This window comes from Sminthopsis crassicaudata, chromosome 2 (genome assembly GCF_048593235.1).
Source record: "Sminthopsis crassicaudata isolate SCR6 chromosome 2, ASM4859323v1, whole genome shotgun sequence".
Classification (NCBI taxonomy): Eukaryota; Metazoa; Chordata; class Mammalia; order Dasyuromorphia; family Dasyuridae; genus Sminthopsis; species Sminthopsis crassicaudata.
Window position 1 is genome coordinate 609,481,743 of NC_133618.1, and position 22,282 is coordinate 609,504,024.

General features: G+C 43.2%; 1 protein-coding gene across 1 annotated transcript in view; it reads right to left on the reverse strand.

Moving 5' to 3' along the window:
- Positions 1–21,832, reverse strand: part of TLL2 (tolloid like 2) — a 152,160-nt gene extending 130,328 nt beyond the window's left edge. The window contains exon 1 of the mRNA XM_074295953.1: positions 21,473–21,832. Coding sequence (XP_074152054.1) covers positions 21,473–21,674 — 202 coding nt within the window. The 5' untranslated portion in view covers positions 21,675–21,832. The remainder of the gene's footprint in view (positions 1–21,472) is intronic.
- Positions 21,833–22,282: the final 450 nt, after the last annotated feature.

The window sequence follows — 22,282 nt, forward strand, 5'->3', positions numbered from 1 at the left end:
AGAGAGACAGAGCTATCTTTCACGAATAGGGAGATGATCATTCCATCATAATCTCCCCTGCTCAGACATCATCTGGAGGACTGTATTCAATTTGGGGCATCACAATTTAAGAAGGAAATAATAAGCTAGAGAGTTTCCAGAAGAGTATAATCAGGATGAAAAAAAGAGCCTTTAAGGTAGGTTGAAGGAACTTTAACTTAATCAAGAAAAGACTCAAGAGTACATGATAATGGCCTTCAAATATCTGAAGAGATATCACAAGGAGAAGGCATTTGACTTTTTCTGTTTAGCCCCAAAGGGCAGATTTTTGGAGCAATGAATGGAGGTTGCAAAGGGGCAGTTTAAGCTTACTGTCAGAGAAAACTTTCTAAGATGAATCATACAAAAATGGAATGGATTCCCTGGAGAGGTGCTTGGTCCCCACTCCTCCTTGAAGTATTTCATGCAAGTGCTAAGTAACCTTGTCATAATTGTTGGAACAGGGATTCTTTTATGGAATGGTTTGGGCTAGAAGGTTCCTAAAGTCCCTTCCAATTTTCAGATAATGTGTTCCATGGAGGACATAGCATCTGAGCTGGGTCTTGATGGAATAAAAGTTTTAAAAAGGTAGACATGTGAAGGAAACATGTTTCAGGTAGATGGGAAGAACCTGCAGAAGTGAGAAAAGGTAGAAGAGGACTGGACAAGACTGAAGAACATGTAGTCCAGTTTAGTTTGTACTTAAAGCAATAAAGTAGAATGAAGGAAGACTGAAAAAGTTGATATCACACCATTGAGGCTCTTTAATGCCAGACAAAGTAGTATGCACTTTCTCCTATAAATAGTAAGGGGGTGTTTGACTATACCTACATATCAGAAAAGGTATTCTTTCAGCTATATAAAAAACAGATCAGAAATAGGCAAAGCTGACTCCTGAGTCTGTATCCAAAGAGATCATAAAAGAAGGAAAATGTAGCAGTCCTTTTTGTAGTGGCAAGGAACTGGAAAGTAAATGGATTCTCATCAATTGGGAAATAGCTAAATAAGTTATAATATATGAATGCAATGAAATATTATTGCTCTATAAGAAATGATAAACAGACTGATTTCAGAAGAGGCAGAAAGACTTCCATGAACTGATGCGAAGTGAAGTGAGCAGAACCAGGAGAACATTGTACACAGCAACAACAAGATTATGTTATGATCAACTAGGATAGCTTTAGTTCTTCTCAGCAATACAGTGTTCCAAGACAATTCTAATAGACAAAATGGAAAATGCCATCCACTTCCAAAACAGAACTATGAAGACTGAATGTGGAATAAAGCAGAGTATTTTTGCCTTTTGTTTGTTTGTTTGCTTTTCTTTCTTGTGCTTTTTCCCCTTTTGGTCTGTTTCTTGCATGACGTGACAAATATGGAAATATGTTTAAAGGGATTGTACATGTATCAGATTGCTTGCTGTCAGGGAGGGAGAGAAAAAATTGGAGTTCAACATCTTGCAAAAATATATGCTGAAAACTATATGTGTATTTGGAAAAATAAAATACAATTGAAGAAAAAAAAGAAATAGGAGAGGCTGGAGTCATTGAGACATTGCTGTTAGAAGAGTTTTATAGTTGTCTAATGAAAGATATGAAAGGGACTATAGAGATCATCTAGATTATTCTTACCGTTGCCAGTCCTGCTGAGAGAGAGCTAGGGTGACTGCAGAGGACCATGCCAACTATGTCCCCACTTTGATGTTTAAATAGATTATTATTGTTGAGTTATGTCTTATTTAACATGACGCCAAGCACAAAGTCCATGGAGGTTTTTTGGACAAGGATACTAGAGTGGTTTGCCATTTCCTATAATGTGCCCCCATTTTATGGATGAGAAACTGAGATAAACAGGGTTAAGTGACTTGCCCAGGGTCACACAGCTAGGAAGTGTTAAGTGTCTGAGGCCAGATTTGAATTCAGGTCCTCCTGACTTCAGGGCCGGTGCTCTACCACTGTGACACCTAGCTGCCCCTCTGGGTTCCCCCCCAAAAAAAAAATCACGGAATTTCAGAGTTGAGTGAAACCTCTGCAGCCAATTATTCCAAGTCATACCTTACCCCAACAGCTAGTATTTATTTGGTGCTTGAAGTTTTGCAAAGCACTTTATATAAATATTAGTTCATTTGACCCTCACAATAATCTTTTGCTGCTATTATTGTCCCCCCATAAGAGGGAATAAGGAAACTGAAGCAGGCACAGGTAAAAGAGACTTGTCTAGGGGCCCATAGCTAGTAAATGCCTAGGGCAGGATTTGAACTCATGTCTTCCAAAGTTTAGCACTCCATCCATTGTACCTCCCAGCTGCCTCAAAAAGAATTCTCATCACAACCTTCCTGAGAAGTGGTCACCCATTAGTTTGAAAGTTGGAAACTATTTCTGCATGTATTTTGAAAAATAAAATCTATTATCTTTAAAAGAAATAAAATATTGGTAAAAAAAAGTGAGGGGAAAAAAAAGGAAATTATGATACCACCCATTTTAATCTTCAATTAAAAAGAAAAAAGAAGGAAGTTTCCAGTAATGAGAAAAAAATAAAGGAAATTATAATACTACCTATCTGATCTTCAAATAAAAAAAGAAGGAAAAGTATCTAGTGATGGGAGGCCCCTTTCACCTTTGGATACCTTTAATTATTAAGATGCTCTCCCTCTTTGATATCAAGACTAAATTCATTTTTTTATTTGCTTTTTTGCAATCATTGTTTCTGCATCTTCCCTTTGGGACCAAACAGAGCAAGTCTAACCTGTCTCCCACATAACAGTGCTTCAAATATATCAACATATCTATCATGATTCTTCTGAATCTTCACTAAACATCCTTCAGGTATTCCTTAGATGGCCTAAACTCAAGGCCATTTCCTTTTCTATGTCTCTATAAATGGCCCATTGTGATATTTATCTATTTTTGTTGTTTTATTGATGACTTTGCATTAGGATCATTTCCAGATAGACTCACTGACCTTGTGAGCTTTCTCTTTTAACAAAGAAAAACAAGAAAACCAGCCCAGCGGCCACGTTCTACAGTGTATACCGCATTCTGCACCCATAGTCCCCTAACTTACTAAGAAAGAGGAAAGTGTATTCCTTGAAGTCATTTTTCTTCATCACCAAAGTATTTAGTCAAGTAGATACACGCTCATGGAACCATAATGCCTGTAATATGCTTGTTACATCCAACAATTATATAATATTTTCAACGTTTTAGTGGCTCAACAAGTATTTGCCGAGAGCCTATGGGAGTGAAAGAAGAAAGCACTATGGGCATCCCATTTATGCCAAAGCCTATTTGAACGTCCCCTTCCCCTCCCGTTCAGGAAACTCTACGGACCCCCCAGAACCCCCAAACAGAAAGCTGGGTGATCTGGGCTGATGGAGCCACCTGGTGGTCAGCACTAGAAATACCCTGATCCTACATCTTACTACCTTTCTACCCATTAAAAAGTGTCAAGAGAGATCAACTAGCAGGCTGCTACAGTGACCCAAGCATGAAGTGATGAGGGTTTGCACCAGTGAAAATATTGATCGGATATTAGAGAATTTACAGGGGTGGGGGAAAGTTGGTGAGAAAGGGTGGAGATCGAAAAGTGATCACAGGTTGTGCGCCAGGGCGGCTGCTAGCATGGCAGAAACTTAAAAGGGAAATTGGGGAGGGGAGAAAATTAGTCCAGTTTTCAACATGTTAAGTTAAAGACTTCTATGGAATATCCAGTTGTGTGTAAGATCTAACATAGGGAATTAGAGAGGGGAGATAAAGTCAGAAAAGAGATTAGAGATGGATAAATACACGAGAGAATCATCTACATAGAGATGATAATTAAATGTACCAATTAAATAGTATGGAGAGAGAAAAAATGAGTCCTTCAGGACATCAATAGTTAGCAGGTAGGACCTGGATGAAGGTCCAGCAAAGAGACTGAGATGGAGTGGTCAGAAAGGCAGAAGGAGAACTAGAAGAATTATGTCACTAAAAGGTGGAGAACGGAGCACCAAGAAAAAGGCAATCCAGTGCCAAAGGCTGCTGAGAGGTCAAGTACAAGGAATGAGAAAACGCTTTTAGATTTGGCCATTAAGAGATCATTGGTAACTGTGGAGAAAGTAGTTTCAGTTGAATAAGGTCAAAAATTCTATAGTAGAGAGTTAAATAGAGAATGAGGGAAAAAAAGAAATGGAGTCACCTATTATAAATAGCCTTCTCAAGTAGTTTAGTTACAAAAGGGAGAGGGAAGATGAGATGATAGGTAAAGGGGCTGGTGGATCAAGCAAGGAGTTTTCGATTTGTAGGCAGTAGGGAAACAGCCAATGGACAGACAGAAATTAAAATTAAGTGAGACTACGTTGAATCCCCAGTCCCTCTACCTTTGTCTTCCTGCATTTTGGATTTCCTTCACAGGCTAATTGTACACTATTTCAAAGTCTGATTATTTTGTACAGCAAAACAACTGTTTGGTCATGTATACATATATTGTATTTAATTTATGCTCTAACGTATTTAACATGTATTGGTTGACCTGCCATGGGGTAGGGGGAAGGAGGGGAAAAATTAGAACAAATGGTTTGGCAATTGTCAATGCTGTAAAATTACCCACGCATATATCTGGTCAATAAAAACTATAAAAAAATAAAAATAAAAAAATTAAGTGAGAGAGTTGGGGAAGTAGGAGGGACAGTCTACTGAACAAGATGGAATGGAAGGGGGTCATTTGTGCATATGGAGAGGTTTGTCTTGGTGAGAAGAAAAACCAGTTTATTGGTATGGGACAAGAGTGCAGGAAAAGAAGGAATCCAGGTAATACAAAATAAAGAGGAAGGGGGAAGAAGGAGCTCTCAGCAAATAGCCTCAATTTTCCCCCTAGTAAAATAGGAAGCGAGATTTTTAGCTGAGAGGACAGAGTGGAGGAGTCTTGGGAGATTTCAGAAGAAATATAAAAGTGTAGAAGAATCATTGTAGTAAATGGAATAGTAAGATAATTAGGAAGGCATAAAAGAATTTCCTTGCAGCAGTGAGTGCCCAGTTGAAGTTATATGACATAACTTTGTAGTGCACTTAGCACAGTCCCATAATCTTCTCCACCTTTATTCAACAGCATTTGTAAAGGAACAAACGCAGCTGATGGTATCTGTGATCCAAGGCTAAGGCTTGGCAAGGATCAGAAATATAATGTGAGGACAAGATTCCTCAAGAAACAATGTCAATGTGAAGTTGTACTGACTCACCAAGATGGGGGAATAGGGAAGGATAGAAAGTAGCTAGTGCGAGGGAAAGAATTGATGAGATTGAGGACACAGTGTCCCTGAATCAAGGCAAAAGGTGATAAGCCGGAAGAAGTACAATGACAAAAGATTGTGATAATAAAAGGGAATTTCAGAGACACAGAAGTGGTTCATTTGTGGGTGACAGGAAGGTCAAAAATATGACCATCCCTGTGCTGAGTGGGGTGGAGTAAATCAAAGGGAAATAAAATTAGTACACTGAGGCACTGTGAGGCTGAGTATTTGAAAGAGTATTAATTATATAACAAAGTCCCCTAGTATGAGAACAGGAGTTGAGGCAAGCACTGAATTCACTGAGGAAAAAAGGGGAATATCTTAGAGGTCAGTAGACAACCGCCGTCAGAATTTTCTTTGAGTGTCCAATATGGATTGAGTGAACCTCTAAGAAGGAGAGGTTACTGAGTGATGGAGAAAAAATCTGGAGGTGGCAAAAGGGAACAAAGAATATCCCACTCCACCCTCATCTCAACCAATTGTGCTGGTGAGATACCCATATCAAGAAAGGGGAAGTCCTAAGTGGAAAAGTGAAATTAGATTGAATAAAAAACCAGGACCATTAATCTCTACCTCTTGAAGGTGTCCAAAAGTTCAGTGTTCAGTAATTGAAATTCTCTCGTGGAAAAAAAAGGTTCCACATAGTACATGGGTTTCCAGACTGGTCCACAAGTATTTAAGAATATTTAAGAACTATTTAAGAATAGTGTGCATTTGAATTTTTTTTCTTTTAAGATTAAATACCAATTCCTCAATTGTAAATGGTCAAAAGATAGGAAAGGCAGTTTCAGATTAAGAAATCAAAGCTATCTATAGACATATGAAGAAGTGCTCTTAGTGTAAATTTAAACTTGCTTTTTTTTTTTTTTTTAGAAACTCAAGCATTTAAGATAATTTAAAAACACGCACACATTTGATCCCCATTTTTAAAAAATTATTATTAGTAGTAAAACTGTTGGCATGTATCCTTTTTTAATACTCTTTTTTCCTCAGTTGTATATCAAGAAAATTGTTAACATTCATTTTTACAGGATTTTGAGTTCCAAATTTTTCTCCTTCTTTCCCTCCTCTTCTTGCCAAAATGGTAGGCAGCTTGATAGTTTATACATGTGCTATCATGTAAAACATTTTCATATTAATAAGTTATGCAAGAAGACACAGATTAAAAAAGGGAGAAGTAAATATGCTTTGATCTGCATTTAGAGTCTATCAGTTCTCTAGTTATAGATAGCATTTTCTTTTGTGAATCCTTTGTTCTTGTTTTGGGTCATTGTGCTGCTAAAAAGAGCTGATTGAATCATACACACAATGTTTTCCTGGTTCTGCTCATTTTATTTTGCATCAGTTTGTACATTTGCAGGTTTTTCTGAAATCTGCCTGTTCATCATTTCTTATGTCACAATCATATTCCATTGCATTCACACACCACAGCTTGTTCAGCCATTCTCCAACTGATGGATATCCCCTCAATTTCCAATTCTTTGCCACTACAAAAAGGACTGCTACAAATAGTTTTGCACATGTGGGTCCTTTCCCCTTTTTGATGATCTCTTTGGAATATAGACCTCAAAGTGGTATTGCTGGGTCAAAGGATATGCACAGTTTGTTTGCCCTTTGGGCATAGTTCCAAATTGCTCTCCAGAATGCATTAATAATGCATTAGTGTCCCAGTTTTCCCACACCCTCGATAACATTTATCACTTTCCTTTTTTTTGTCACATTGACCAGTCTCACATGGGTGAAGTGGAAGCTCAAAGATGTTTTAATTTATATTTTTCTAATCAAATTGTGATTTGGAGCATTTCTTCATATGCCTATAGATAGCTTTGATTTCTTCATTTGAACATTGTCTGTTCATATCTTTTGACCATTTATTAATTGGGGAATTGGCATTTATCTTTTTTTTTTTTTTTTTTGCTGAGGAATTTGGGGTTAAGTGACTTGCCCAAGGTCACACAGCTTGGAAGTATTAAGTGGCAGAGGCTGAATTTGAACTCAGGTTGTCCTAACTTCAGGGCTGATGCTCTATTCACTGAGCCATCTAGCTACCTCAGCTATTCTGAAGAAAAAAAAATCAAATGCAGACTGTTTAAGTAGTTACTTATGGTCCAGTCTGGAAACCCTTGTATCATGTGGAACCTTGTTTTCACAAGAGAATTCCAAATAATAAACATAAAAAAGATGCTTTAGAAACACAATCTGTTTGTAAAACAGAAACCAGGAGTTCTCTATACAAGATAATTACTGCCTTTAGGTAGATTACAATCTAGAAAGTCAATGAAGTAGAGGTGCCAAGAGAGAAGGGCTGACCAAAGAATGACCCAGGCAGGAAGGATAACTTCCAGCCAGGAGAAGCTAAGCAAGTTTCATGGATGTAGCAGCATTTAAAGATGAGCATGATTTCAGCTGGGAAAATAAGGAGATCATTGCAGTAAGATAAAGAAAGTAAAGGTCACCCGTAGGAAATGTTGGAGTAGCATTGCTTAGCTAAAGCACAGAGCAATTAAAAAAAAATCAAGAGATTTAGACAGGTAGGTTAGAGCCAGAGTCAGAAAGGCCTTGAAAGCTGGATTTTATTCAGTAGCCACTGGGGAGTCACTGAAAGTTCTTGAATATAAGAATGACAAGATGGCAATAGGATGTATGTGGGATAGTAACATAGAATGACTGAAAGCAGGAAGGTAAATGTAATGTAAGAAGGTATTGAAATGATTCAGTCAACAGATAATAAGGGTCAAAAATAAGGTGGTGGCCATGGAAATTACAAGAAGTGGTGAGCTTGAAAGAGCTAATGAATCATTTAGGTGCCAGATCATTTAAATCTCCCAGGAGAAAGGAGAACAGGGTGCAGAGGGGCAACATCAAAACACATTAAAAAGCTAATAAATAAATGCTACCAAATGATGTTTAACGGTATTATCAGTGACTTAGATAAAGGCATAGGTGATAGGCTCATCAAATTTGTAAGTGACTCAGAACTGGAAAGGAGAGCTAATCCATGGGATGACAGAGCCAAGCTCTAAAAGGATATTGATAAATTAGGTAGAAAATTGGACTGATTCTAATAAGATGAAATTCAACAGAAATCAGTGGAAAGTCTTGTACTTGGGTACAAAAAATCAACTTCAAAAATACAATATCCGGGAGACAAGAAGGGACAACAGTTGTTCTGAAAAGGATCTGGGGGCTTTATCGGACTGAAAGCTCACCAAAAAGGCAGACATGATCTTGGACTACATTAAGAGATATCATTGTCTTCCAGTGGAAGTGTTCATTCCCTCAAAATCTTCCTGCTCAGACCCCATCCAGAATGGGTCCAATTTCGGGCACCACAGTCAAAAAGAAAATTCAGTTTCCAGGAGAGGGCAGTGGACAGTGAAAGGTTCTAAGTCCATCATCATAGGCGTACTGGATGAAGGAACTCTGCTTGTGTAGCCTGGAGACAAGAAGATAGAGGGGAGGGAGAGGGCAGGGAGGATTGAATAGCTGTCTTCACCTATTTGAAGGGTTTTCTCCTGGAGCAGGGATTCAGCTTCTTCACTTTGGCCCCAGAGAGCTAACAATTAGAATGACCCAAAAGTGAAACAAAGTGCCTCAGAGCCTTGGAGCTCTTCAAACAAGTGCTAGACAACCACTTGTCCAGCACATTACAATAAAGGTTTCTTTTATGGGTTGGACAAGAGGGCTGCTGAAATCCCTCCTCACACCTAAATTCAGTGATACTAGGAAATGTTTTAGCTTCTTCACTCCCAGATTTATTGTTTGAGATGTGAATCCCCTAAGAAGGTTAGAGAGAAAAAGGCACACGTGCCCTGTTTCAGCCTCTGACTTCTTCATGTTCTTTTTTGAATTTATTTTTTAATTAAAAACATAAATATATATAGATATAGATATACATATTTATGTGTATCTATATCTATATCTATCTATCTATATATATGTGTATATATATATCCCTCCTAGCTTCCCTAGCCAATAGGAAAAAAGAAAAAAGAAAGTCTTGTCACAAATATGCATGGCTGAACAAAACAAATTCCTGCATTGGTCACGTCCGAAAAGTATTTTCCCAATCTATACCCTGATCCATTACTCTTGTCAGGAGAGGAGTAGAATGATTTATTAGTCCTCTAGAATTGTGGTTGGTCATTTTTTATTGCTCAGAATTCTTAAGATTTTCAAAGTTGTTTGTCTTTACAATGTTATTGTTTGTTAGTGTATAAATTGTTCTCTTCATTCTGCATCGGTGAGATTCTACTTCATGCCTCTCAGATGGGTAAAGGCGGCAAAAAAGGAAAATGACAAATGCTGGAGCGGCTGTGGGAAAACAGGCTCGTTAATGTACTATTGATGGGGCTGTGAACTAATCCCTCCATTCAGAAAAGCCATTTGAAAACATGCCCCAAAAGTTAATAAACTATGCAAGAAATCAAAGAAAGCAAAAGAACTCATACGTACAAAAATATTTAAAACCACTTTTTTTTTTTTTTTTTTTTTTTTTTTTTTGCTGTAGCAAAGAACTGGATAGAGAATACACTTAATTTTGGGAATAACTGAACAAATTATGGTTTATGGATGGAACAGAACACAATTGTGTTCTGTCTTCTTCTAAAAGCATTATACACCACTGCTCCAGAGCCTCCCCTTACTGCCTATAATCTGACACTGAAGTTTCAGAATGGAATCAGGAGAGGCTTGATTAACCAAGTGGTGACAGGACCTGTAGTCTCAGGGAAGAATCTGGGAAGGTGTGTTTAGCTGGAAGGAGAGCTCCTCCCAAACCCTCCATTTAAGAAGGATAACTAGGGCAGCCAGTTCACATTTCCTACAAGCTTTGTCCCTCTGGACTTTATCATGCTCCTTGCTCTGCGGACCCTGCCCCTCTCCCCTTTCAGTTCTTTTTACGTGTTGTCTTCTCCCATTAGACTACAAGCTTCTTGAGGGACTGTCTTTTGCCTTTCTTTGTATTTCCAGTACTTAGCATAGTGTATGGCACATAACAGGTGCTTCACAAATGTTCACTGACTGACAGCTGAAGTCACTGCCACTACCCTATTAAGTATGAGTAAGGTCTCATGCTCAATGTAGACATGCAAACAGTGAACTTAATTTCTAGCCAAAATACTTCAGGTAATACTTCCTGCTCTTCTCTCTCTTTCTCTCTTTCTCTGTACAGAGTGGATTTATACCTGAATCCTTCAATTACCAGAATTTCTAGAAATTCTCTTTATAGAGAGCCCCTCCTTCCCACAGAACTAGTACAGTTCATATGACAAATGGCACCAGCAAAAGGATAAGTCTTGATAGCTTTTTAGTTCTTTGCTAATCCTTCTCCTTTGAGGCTATTATGCATGTCTGTCTCCAAATCCAAATAAAGTTGGATTTTACTGTCTCCTCTTCTGCCTTCTTCTTTCAAGACTCCAAATTCCTTCCACTCTTGTTTCATCAAAGTTTCAAATACTTTACATTTTATCCCTATTGAAATCCCATCTCCTTTTTTTTCTTTTCTTTCTTTCCTTTTTTTTTTTTTTTTTTTTTTTTTTTTTTTTAAAGAGGGCTTCCTTTCTCCTTTCTCCCTCTGGTATCAGTCCCTTTAAGTGAGTGGTTTTCATTAAAGGTGTCCTTCAAAGTTCATTTCCACCGTAGGCTCCCCTTAACCGACAGCCCATCTAATAAAGGAAACCTTTCCCAGCTCCTCTTAAATCTAGTGTCTTTTCTCTATTATTGCCTATTTACCTTGTATATAGTTTGTATATATGTTTCCATGCTGTCTCCTTCATTAGATTAGACTCCTTGAGGAGAGGGGCTATTTTTAATCGCCCTAGCACAGCACAATGTCTGGCACATAATAAGCACTAAGATAGGGCAGATAGGGGGCACAGTGGATAGAGTGCTCACCCCGGGGGTCAGAAGGATCTGAGTTCAAAATGTGGCCTCAGACACTTACCAGTGTGACCCTGAGCAAGTCACTTTACCCTATTTGCCTCAGTTCCCTCAATGTCAAATGAACTGGAGAAGGAAATGGAAAACCATTTCAGCATCTTTGCCAAGAAAATTCCAAATGGGGCTATGGAGAGTTGGATGTGACTGAACAACAACAACAACGCTATTATCCCTCCCATTTTGCAGATGAAGAAACCAAGGTTCAGCAAATCTGACTTTCCCTGAAACACACAGTTAATAAGTGTCTGGATTCAAAATTAAGATTCCCTGACTCCGTCTCTCTACTCTGAACTTGGATGTCAGAGACAGGACTCAATTCCCAGTACAGGTCTCAGTTTCCTCATCTGTAAAATGATAAGTCTGAAAGAGAAGATCTCAAAACCCTTTCCAGCTGATTCAGTGGTATGCTCCTATGACACACACCCCATGACATGCATTGACTATGTGATCAATTTATGGAACATTAAAAACATTAAAATTCCAGCCAAGATATAATATTGTAGGGTGTGAAAGAGAAAAAGAGAAGCAGGAAAAAGTACTCAACAAACTCTTGATACATCCAGGACATGCTTAGTTCACTTGAGGTTTCCAACAGAGGGTACTTAAAGCTGTTTTCTGTGAATCTTTGTCCAGGGAGCGTATGTACAAACAAACAAGGGGGGTTTTTCCTCCCTGTAAAAAGTTAATCGGCTTAAAGTGTGCAACTAAATAAGCAAAGCTTACATTAAAGGATGCAGGGAAAGGATGTCCTGGAAAGAAAGTTCTAGGAAATACAATATCGTCTCTATGTTCTTTTGTGGCCCCCTATAAATATTCATGAGTCCCCGTTAATGGGGTCCATCGCTCTATGCAGCCACAATTGGTTTTTTGTTTATTCTCAGGACCATGAACTTTGAAACCACGAACCTAAATTTCAGGACTTAGCATTCATGCATGTTAGCAAGACGGGGGATGGGGTCAGGTGGGGGGAAGGCTACATAGGAGAGGAAATGGAAGCAAAATGGGATTCTCTTTTGACTGAGATTAAGTGTTAAGATCTCTTTAGAATATAAGGCATCCTGGCTTTAGGGTTCCCAGCTGCCTCCAATCCTGGGGAAATGGTTTTTTTCTGATGGAGAATGGTAGCCATTGAAATTTTGGCTGAGTTGTAACATTTTTACTGAGAGACAGAGAGACAGACACAAAGAGAGAGATTCAGAGAGACAAAGACAGAAAGATAGAGATATAGATATAGCCCTCTATATAGCTATCTTAGAGTTTAAAGATTTGTTTGCATCACAGAAAATTTGATCTGGAAGCAAAGAGATTATTGGGGCTACCCCAAATCTTATGTGACAGATGAAGAAAACGAGACATTTAAAAGGAAGGTCATATAATTTGTTAGTGGCAGAGGCAGGCTATCACAATTTCACTCACTAAAATGAAACATTTATTGAGTAATTAGGGGGGAGGGATAAAGAGAGGGAGGAAGGGAGAAAAGGAGGAAAAGAGGAAAGAAGAAAAGGAGGGAGGAAGGGAGGAAGGGAGGAAGGGAAAAAAGAAGGGAGGAGGAAGGAAAGAAGGAAAGAGGGAGGGAGGGAAAGAGGAAGGAAGGAAGGAAGGAAGAAGAAAGAAAGGAGGGAAGGAAGGAGGAAGGAAGGAGGAAGGAAGGAGGGAAGAAGGAAGGAAGGAGGGAAGGAAGAAGGAAGGAGGAGGGAGGAAGGAAAAAAGGGAGGGAGGGAGGGAAGGAGGGAAAGAGGAAGGGAGGAAGGGTGGACTTCCTGACTTTAGGAAGCTCATATACTTTTGAGGGGACACAACATGTCTGCATACAGGGAAACACAAGATATTTACAAAGTATAGGAGGTAATTTTGGTGGGATAAAAGGAGGTGGATGACAGAAAAGGATAGATCTTTTGACTCTCTACCTCATAGTCAAATCTAAGAACAACTTTTCCCTCCCCTCAGTCAAGTAGCATCTGTCTAATTTAGGAGCTCTTAATGGAAAATGTTTGGGGGATTTTCCTCCTACTTTTGGATTTCAGTTTACTTTGCCACTTAGAGCCAGAACTTGGGGAGAGGAAGTGTGAGCGGTGTGAAGCCAGCCACAACCTGCAAGTTGCCAATGACTCAGAGAAACCATCTGTCTGAGCTGGCTGTTCAGCACCCAGGAGAGCACCAAACACAGGTAGGCATTTCATAAAAGTCATGTGATGGTGACTGGTGCCCCCACACTCTTACAGATCCAGAACCTGATAAGCAAAAAAAGAATTTTAAGAGACCCCAGAGAAATCAGATCCAACCAGAACATCAAGAAGAATCTTCTCTTCACTGGTCTTCCAGCCTTTCCTTGAAGGTGTCCCTCCAAGGATGAGGAATTCAAGGTGAATTTCATTCCGTTTTTGGAGAGAAATTTTTAAGTTTTCCTGACACCCTGTTTCTAATTCTGTCCTCTGGAGCCAAGCAGATCCAATCCAATCTCTCTTCATTATTGGGGCCCCTCACCTACATGAAGATCTCAGTCAGACTCAACTCTTCCTGCCATGTTTTGTCTTTTCCAAGTTAAACTGCCTCAGCTCTTTCAACCAATGCTCAGATGACCCGTCATTATCTTGGTTGCCATGAAATTTTTTCTCTCCTGGGCAATATCCAACTTATCAATGTGATTCCAAAATACAGAATACAGTAAATACAGAAGAGTAAATGCAGTTTGACTAAAGCACAGGACAAATGGAGGATTCCCTCTTAGCTCCCACTCCCACACCCTATACACAGTACTTCTTTAAAAAAAAAATTAATAGTTTTTTTTTTAATTTTCAAAGTACATGCAAAGATAGTTTTCAACATTCACCCTTATAAAACCTGTGTTCCAAGTTTTTCTCTCTCCCTTCTCCAAACCTCCCTCCCTTAGACAACAAGTAATCCAATATATCTTAAACAATTCAAAGTATTTCTCAATGCAGCCTAAAACTATATGGGCTTTTTTGGATACCTTATCACACATCCGGAGACTTAAGGATATAAGATGAACTGAGACTTTACAACTTAACCCAGACTAAAACAGAAATAGCCAGTCACACCCAGTGGTGTTTTTGTCATGCAGCAACAACTTGAGCATCTCTGCACTGCCAATATTAGGAAAGTTGGTTGTTGTTTTGTTTGTTTTAAATCATCACTCTCAATCCAGTAGAGAAATGAGATACAGCAAGCTAGAAATTCCTGAATTTTAAACCTGGAGCTTTTCGTGTAGTATTCTCATGTAAGTAATAGTAAGAGTTGGAGTCAAAAGATAACATTTCAAATCCCAGCTCTTGCATTTTCTAGCTATGATCATGGACATTTACTATGTTGTGATGGTGGTGTTAGCGCTTCTTGAAAATATAGCCTGTTTAATTTCTGTTTTTGTATCCCTAAGGTCTAGATGGTGCCTGACATACAGTAGGCATTTAATAAGTGGTGGTGGAATAAGCAATGAATTTCCATACCTCTCAAGAAGATGCTCTTGGCTCTCACCTTTCTCCTCCTACAGAGGGAGAGGAGAGCTCCCAAAGCCAGAATTCTGTTCTCAAGTGCATTATCTTGGACACTGCCTGTACTCTTATAGAGCTCATTAACTGCCAGTAAATAAGTAAAGATAATCCCATTCCTAAGAGAATGAAATGAAGAGGTAATTTCAGTTTTCCAAATAACTTATTTGACAAACAATAGGGATATAGATCACAATATTTCATTTTATTGATTCTCACACATCTCCATGAAATGAGGGGAAGGAGGGGCAACTATATCCCCATTTTATGGGTAAGAAAATGGATTAAATGAACTGTCCCAAATCATGCAGTAAATGGTAGGATTAGGAACACAGATAGAGATTGAGAGACCTTGTCTAGTTCAATCCTCTCATTCTGCTAATGAAGAAACTGAGACCCAGTGGGATTAAGTGATTTGTTCTAGTTAGAACTGAATTTCAGGATCTGAATCCTGGTTCTTTAGCTCCAAATTCAGTCCTCTTTCTACTGTTCCACAATGCTTCCAAAAACAGGTCTTCTGACTCACTCAGGGCTCTTTCCAGGGTTCCATGTTCTTATCAAGATAACTATCATTGTAAATCATTATTAAAATATAGTAACCTCAGAGTATTTTATGGGGCAGCTAGATGACACAGTGGATGGAGCCTAGGCTTAGAATCAAGAAAACTCATTTTCCTGAGTTGAAAGCTAGCCTCAGAAATATACTAGCTGTGTGATACTGGGCAAGTCACTTAACCCTATTTCCGCATGTATAAAATGAAGTAGAGAAGGAAATGTTAAATCACTCCATCATCTTTGCCAAGAAAACCCCCAATGAAGAGTTGAACACAACTGAAAAATGACTGAACAACAGAGCACCTTCCATGTTTTTCTTTTGACATTTTTTGCCCTGCAGAACAACTCTAATCCCCCCTTCCAAATACCAGCTTTTCAAATGCTTAATGACTGTTAAGTCCCCTTTTCTCTAGGTTCAATATCTTTGGTTCCTTCAATTGAAAGAATTTCAAATCCCACACCAATCAGTTTTGGAAAGACAAGCAGCAACCCCGATGCTTTGAAACTTTACTTAGGGCATGACTTAAAGTGGTAAAATCAGTTTTGGCTCGAGGGCTATTACTACACATCCCAACACGCCTTCCCCTTAAACCTCCAGCACATCCCTTTTGTTCCAATCCCTGCTATTGATGCTCTAAAATGTGCTAGAATACATTCCATATCTTATCTCACTTGATCCCCACAACAACCCGGTGAGGTAGGTGCTACTGTTATGTCCATATGACAAATGGTTATAGTGACATCATGATCCAAGTGACAAGACTATATCCCCAAATCAGAACCATGAATTTTATTTCACCTATTCTTGCTTGAGAATATGCTTAAAAGTTTTGAACCAGTATTTTTTGAGTCAATCATTTTTCCCACAGTTCTCTGTTATATCCTTCCCTAGTTAGGGTATTAGACGTAGAGGTCTCTTAAAAGGAGTTTAGTGACGTGTTTTCTTTCTCAATTTCTGAGAATAATTTTTACACTTTAGGTGCTTATTGTTCTTTGTAAGTTAAATCTAATTTACCTAACAAATCCATTTACAACTTTCATTGTCCTCACCAAATTTTTTTTTAAATCACTTTTGAGGCTTCTAATCTTTTACATTTTAAATCCTTAACTTTGTTGGCATAATTGTATGGTAGGTCTTGGCAGTTTTTTATTTATTTTCTCCTGTGGTTTCACCTAATTTTTTTATTCAAGTATTTTTTAAAATGTAACTCCTTATAAAACAAGTAAACTTAAACATGAATATTACTAATCACGATTCTTATTAAAGACGTACAAAATCACAAGAAAATTTTAAAAATCAGAAACGGGTACAATTGGGTATTCACTAACCCTTCCCTTTAGCAATCATTGTTTATTTTTGACGGCTTTTGATTCCAGACTTGAGTAAAACTAATCCTTTAATGGAGTCAAAGGACCTTCCCTGGATGTAAAACTGGCTTTGGAGTTTAAGGCACTTAGGATCAAAAGCTCTTCCAGCCTGGGTCCTGTGTACTCCTGGGTGGAGCTGTGTGAGTTCCAGGACTGAATCTACTGCTTACTCTGTAGACTTGGGCAAATCTCTCCACAGCTCCGTTTCCCGGTCTATAAAATGGGACGAGAAGATTTCCAGGGGTGTTTGCAGGCTACATCCATAACCGTCTGATTCTTCCTTTATGCTCTTCCAGGACCACTGCTATTTCTCTGTGTGGCTGGAAACCTATGCAAGTAGTGGCTGCACACCTGGTGTTTGAGCTCTGGTCCTCTAGAACAAAACTTTGGACTCCGTCCTCTCTGGAGCTCTTCCTTCCCGTGGTTTGGCCCGGGACACCGGAGGGTCCAGTCACTCAAGCTGTGTGACGTCTACGAAAGGCTGCTGGCGTCTTGGAACAATGAATGAGCATGTGCTGAGCGCCTGCTATGTGCCAGGCACTAGAAAAATAGACAAAAGCGAAACAATATCCACCTTCAAGGAACTGGTATACTCATAATATGTGAGTTACACAAAATAAAGGCAAGGTAATGGGGGGGTTAAGGAGGCACTGACATCTCAGGAAATAAGGAGAGCAGGCTTCAGGTACAAGATGGCCTTTGGACTGAACTTGGGAAGAAGCTAAGGATCCCGAGAGGCGGAGGGGAGGAGGAAGAACGTTCCAGAGATGAGCCTTTAACCCCACGTGATATCTGTCAAAATGCGAACGTGCGGTCTGTGAGGAGTAGCACTGAGTCTACGGGGGCAAATAGAAAGGAGCGGAGCACTGATCCATTGACTGGGAGAAGAGGCTCGGGAAGAAGTCCCAACTGTGCTGAGCTAAGCGGGGGCACAGGGGACAAAAGAGGAAGGGACTCAGAGTCCTAAGTGCGAGGGGTGACCAAATGAACTTTCGAGCACCTGGCTGAGGCCTGGACACTTCCTCCCTCCCCTTCTCTCCCCCTCCCCCAGAGGCGTTTAAGGAGAGCTATGAAGGTGGCTGTCAAGGATGCAACAGGCCGGCGCCCCAGGAGAGGCGAGGAGGAAGGCAGTGTTTCACGGAGTCACGGAGGTCCAGACGACACTTGGCATCCCTCGGGCGCTTGAAGGTCCGTAAGGAGTCCCGTATGACACGCTTGTGCGATGGTTCGTGGAGTGCGAAGTGGCCTTGCCCAGGTCACACTTGTGGGTGTCTAAGCCAGGGCGGATCGGACTCCAGTCCCCGCAACCTTGACCCCGCCGCGCACTGCCGCATTTCAGCCCCCAGCCCATCTACAAGGGAGATGGGACCCGCAGAGGAAGGGACGGCGGCCGCCTTGGGCCACTCTTGCCCTTTCTGCAAGACCCCAGACCCGGCCCAATCTTAGCCGTTTCCCAGACTTCTTCGGACCTTCAGAAAGGCTGTAAGCAGCTTCCTTCTTGCTTGAACAAGGTCAGTCTGCTGATAGTAAAGTGAAGTCTTTCCCCCTGAACAATTCTCTCAAGAGGAGAGTTACTCTGGGCCAGGACACTGAGTACGGTCGCCCCACTCCGATTCCTTCCCCGTACAACATCACTGCGTTGCCGGGTAAATGCCAAGAGATTTACCTATCCCTGGAAACGGATGGCCCAGCTCACACTCTGGAGCGATTTTGGCCCTGCGGCTATCTTAGGACTGCCCTAAAGCTGGCCCAAGCCCTCAGGAATGGGGGGGGGGGGCAGATGGACTCCCACGGCAACTTAGCCCAGAAGCTCCTCTCCGAACAGAACCAGATTAATTTCCAGAAGTCCTTTGGAGAACATGGGCACCGCGGCATACCTCCTACACACGCGCGACAACCCGCACTTACTGCTCTAAGTGTGCAAGCCGGCGCAGCGTGGACACCACCCTCCCGGTACAGAGGGCGCCCGCTCCTCCAGCCACTCTCCTGTGACACACCTGAAATACTCCCCCACGCTGGCTCGTGGACGCCCCACGTTTACCCGCACCCTGCGCTGTGCGCCAGCACTGCACACCAGATCCAGACGCGGCCGGACGCCAGCGGCCGATAGGCAAAGGCAGCCGAAGCACCGTGCTTCGGTAGAGGGACCGGCCTCAGGCGGGACCAGAGAGTCTGCGCAATTAGCCCAGGCCGAGACAAGTTCGACCCCTGAACTCGGGCTCCCGGCCTCAGACAGCAACGAGCAGTCTGCCCCTTTATGAAAAAGACCCAGCAACTTTCTTTTAATGATGTCGGCTTTTCTCTTTCCTCTTATACTTTCTCCGGGAAGGAGAGGAAATCACCATGGGCGAGAACACTGATGTCATCGCCATCGATTGCCCAGTGGAGGAGAGGAGATAATTTAGCACTATTGGATTCTGGCCAGAAGCCAATCAGAAGGCCAACCTCAGCTTTCCTAACGAGTGCCCTCATGAATCCCGTGCCGCCTCTCCATGTAGAACTGCACAGATCTAAAACGTACTTTTCAAGTAGCCTGCTGTGGGCGGGGACTTTGGATGGATAAAGACCACCACACCCTCCCCCCCACGCACGCACACACATACACGCACACACATACACGCACACGTGCACACACACATGCAGACACTCACGCACACACTTCACACACGCAGACACACACACGCGCACACACTCACATGCAGACACATGCACAGACACACACGTGTGCGCACACCCACACACTCATACACACAAGTGCACGCACACTCACACGCACGCGTGCACACACTCACACACACGCACACACTCACACGCACACACTCACACATACACACTCACGCACACACTCACACATACACACTCACGCACACACATGCACACACTCACTCACACATACACACTCACATACACACACACACACTCACACTCACTCACATACACGCACACACACATGCATTCACACACGAACACACACGAACACACGTACACACACGCACATGCAGACATTCACACACACTCACTCACACACACTCACATGCACACACACACACTCACTCACTCACACGCACACACATTCACACACATGTGCACACATACACACTCACACATACACACACGCACACACTCATTCACACTCACACGCTCACTCACATACACACACACGCACATTCACACATGAACACACACGAACACACGTACACACACTCACATGCAGACACATGCACAGACACACACGTGTGCGCACACCCACACACTCATACACACACATGCACGCACACACTCACGCACACACACACGCGTGCACACACTCACATACATACACACACGCACACACTCTCACACGCACACACTCACACATACACACGCACACACATGCACACACTCACTCACACACACACATACACACACGCACACACTCACTCACACTCACACGCTCACTCACACACGCACTCTCACACATACACGCACACACACATGCACATTCACACACGAACACACGTACACACACGCACATGCAGACATTCACACACACACATTCAGGCACGCGCACACACACGCACACACATTCGCACACATGTGCGCACATACACACTCACACATACACACACTCAAGCGCACACACTCACTCACACATACACACATGCACACACGTGCGCACATACACGCACACACACATACACGCACACACTCACTCACACATACACACACTCAAGCGCACACACTCACACATACACACACTCACGTGCACACACACTCATACACACGCACACGCACATACACTCACACACGCACACTCGCACATGCACACACACGCAATACACTCACACACGCACACTCGCACATGCACACGCACACACATACACTCACACGCACACACATACTCATACACGCACACACACATACACTCACACACGCACACACACATACACTCACACATACGCACACACACATACACTCACACGCACACACATACTCACACACGCACACACACATACACACTCACACACACACACTCACACGCACACACATACTCACACACGCACACACACACATACACACTCACACACACATACTCACACACGCACACGCACATACACATACACTCACACACACACTCCTCCGAGGCAGAAGCCCCGGCTCACTGCCGGGTGAGTGAGGAGAGGAGAGGAGCCGGCAGAGCCGCGCCACTGGCTGCGGGCTGGGCGGGGAGCTCGCTTTCCTGCGGAGATTAGGACACCTGCCGGCTTCCATCTGGGCTCTGGGCGCGGGCTCCGCCGCTTTTCCAGGGGCGGACTGAGGGCTAGTTGGAAGCGTACAAACAACGTCCCTTCTGGCACTGCTTGTGGTTGTGCGGGGGAGTCTTTTTGGTCTTTTCCAAGAACCATACAAAGATCCTGGGAAAGTTTGGATGAAACTGGAGCTACCACCAACTTCTTCCCTCCCCCCGCCCCTCTCCCGCTCCGCTTCTGGTCCCGGACGCCTGGCGCTCTCTCCGCCGTCCGCGCTCCCCTCCGCGTTCCACCTTGTCTCCCGAGTCGCCCGGCTCAGAGCAGCCTCTCCCGCACCCAGAAGCCCCCAGCCCGCCGTCACCGTCCCCGCTCCAGGAGCAGCCGGGGACCCCCTAAGTGGTATTTAATGAGTCCCTGCTGAGAAGGTTCTCTTCTCCCCCGGGAACGCCCCAGAGCCTCTAGGGGAGACGGGAGATGTCCCGGGGCTGGGGCTCCCCAGCTGCACCGGAATGCGGGCACCTCATTTCCATCTCAATGGCCATCCCTGCCACGGGGCAGCGAACTTCGGCTGCGCTCCCTGCACTACCTACCGGCTTTGCAGGGGTCGTGATAGTCTAGCGGCTCCTGGGCACCGTCCCCTTCCTCCAGCGCCGAATAATCGAAGGCGGACTCCCAGGGGTAATCCAGCTCCGCGGCGCGGCCGGGGGGGAACCCTAGAGGCAGAGGGGGCAGCAGCAGCAGCAGCAGAGTACACTGGAGCGCGGGCGCCCGGGGCCGCGGGGCCAGCGCCATCGGTGCGCTCGGCGCGCGCAAGCTGACCGAAGGAAGCTGCCGGACCGGGAGGCAGGCCGGGTGGCGAGCCGGGATCGCCGCAGGCTCAGACTGCTAAGCGCGGCGGCCGTGCATGGCTCCGAGCGCACGGTGCGTGCCCAGCGCTGCGCCCTCTACCCGTGCTCAGGGTACCCACCGCCGAAGCTGCCACTAAAGCTGTACTAGGAGGGGCGCTCCGCCCCTTCCCCCCGCCCCAGCTGGACCACACCGCCTTCGCCCCCAGGGAGGTCGGAAAGCCAATCACGCCGAAGCTCGCGGGAAAGCCCCTCCCCCGCTAAGCACCTCTAAGGCATCGGAGAGAAGGGGAACTAGGACCGAGGAAGAGGAGCTGGCGAGGGTGTTTCTGAGCACCCTGACTCCCCACGCAGATCCCACGAAAAGGCAAAACAAAGTTCTGGTCCTCCGTAGTCTGGCTCGATCCCGCACAACTCATTTCTGCTTCTCCAAAACGTTAGCTTGTGTGTGGCCTCCGGCGTCTCCTCAGCCAGCTCTCCTTTCCGCCTCCCCACGGGTTAAGTGGCCGAAGCAGCCCAGCTCTCTCCCCTCCTCTCTGGACCTAGTCCACAGTC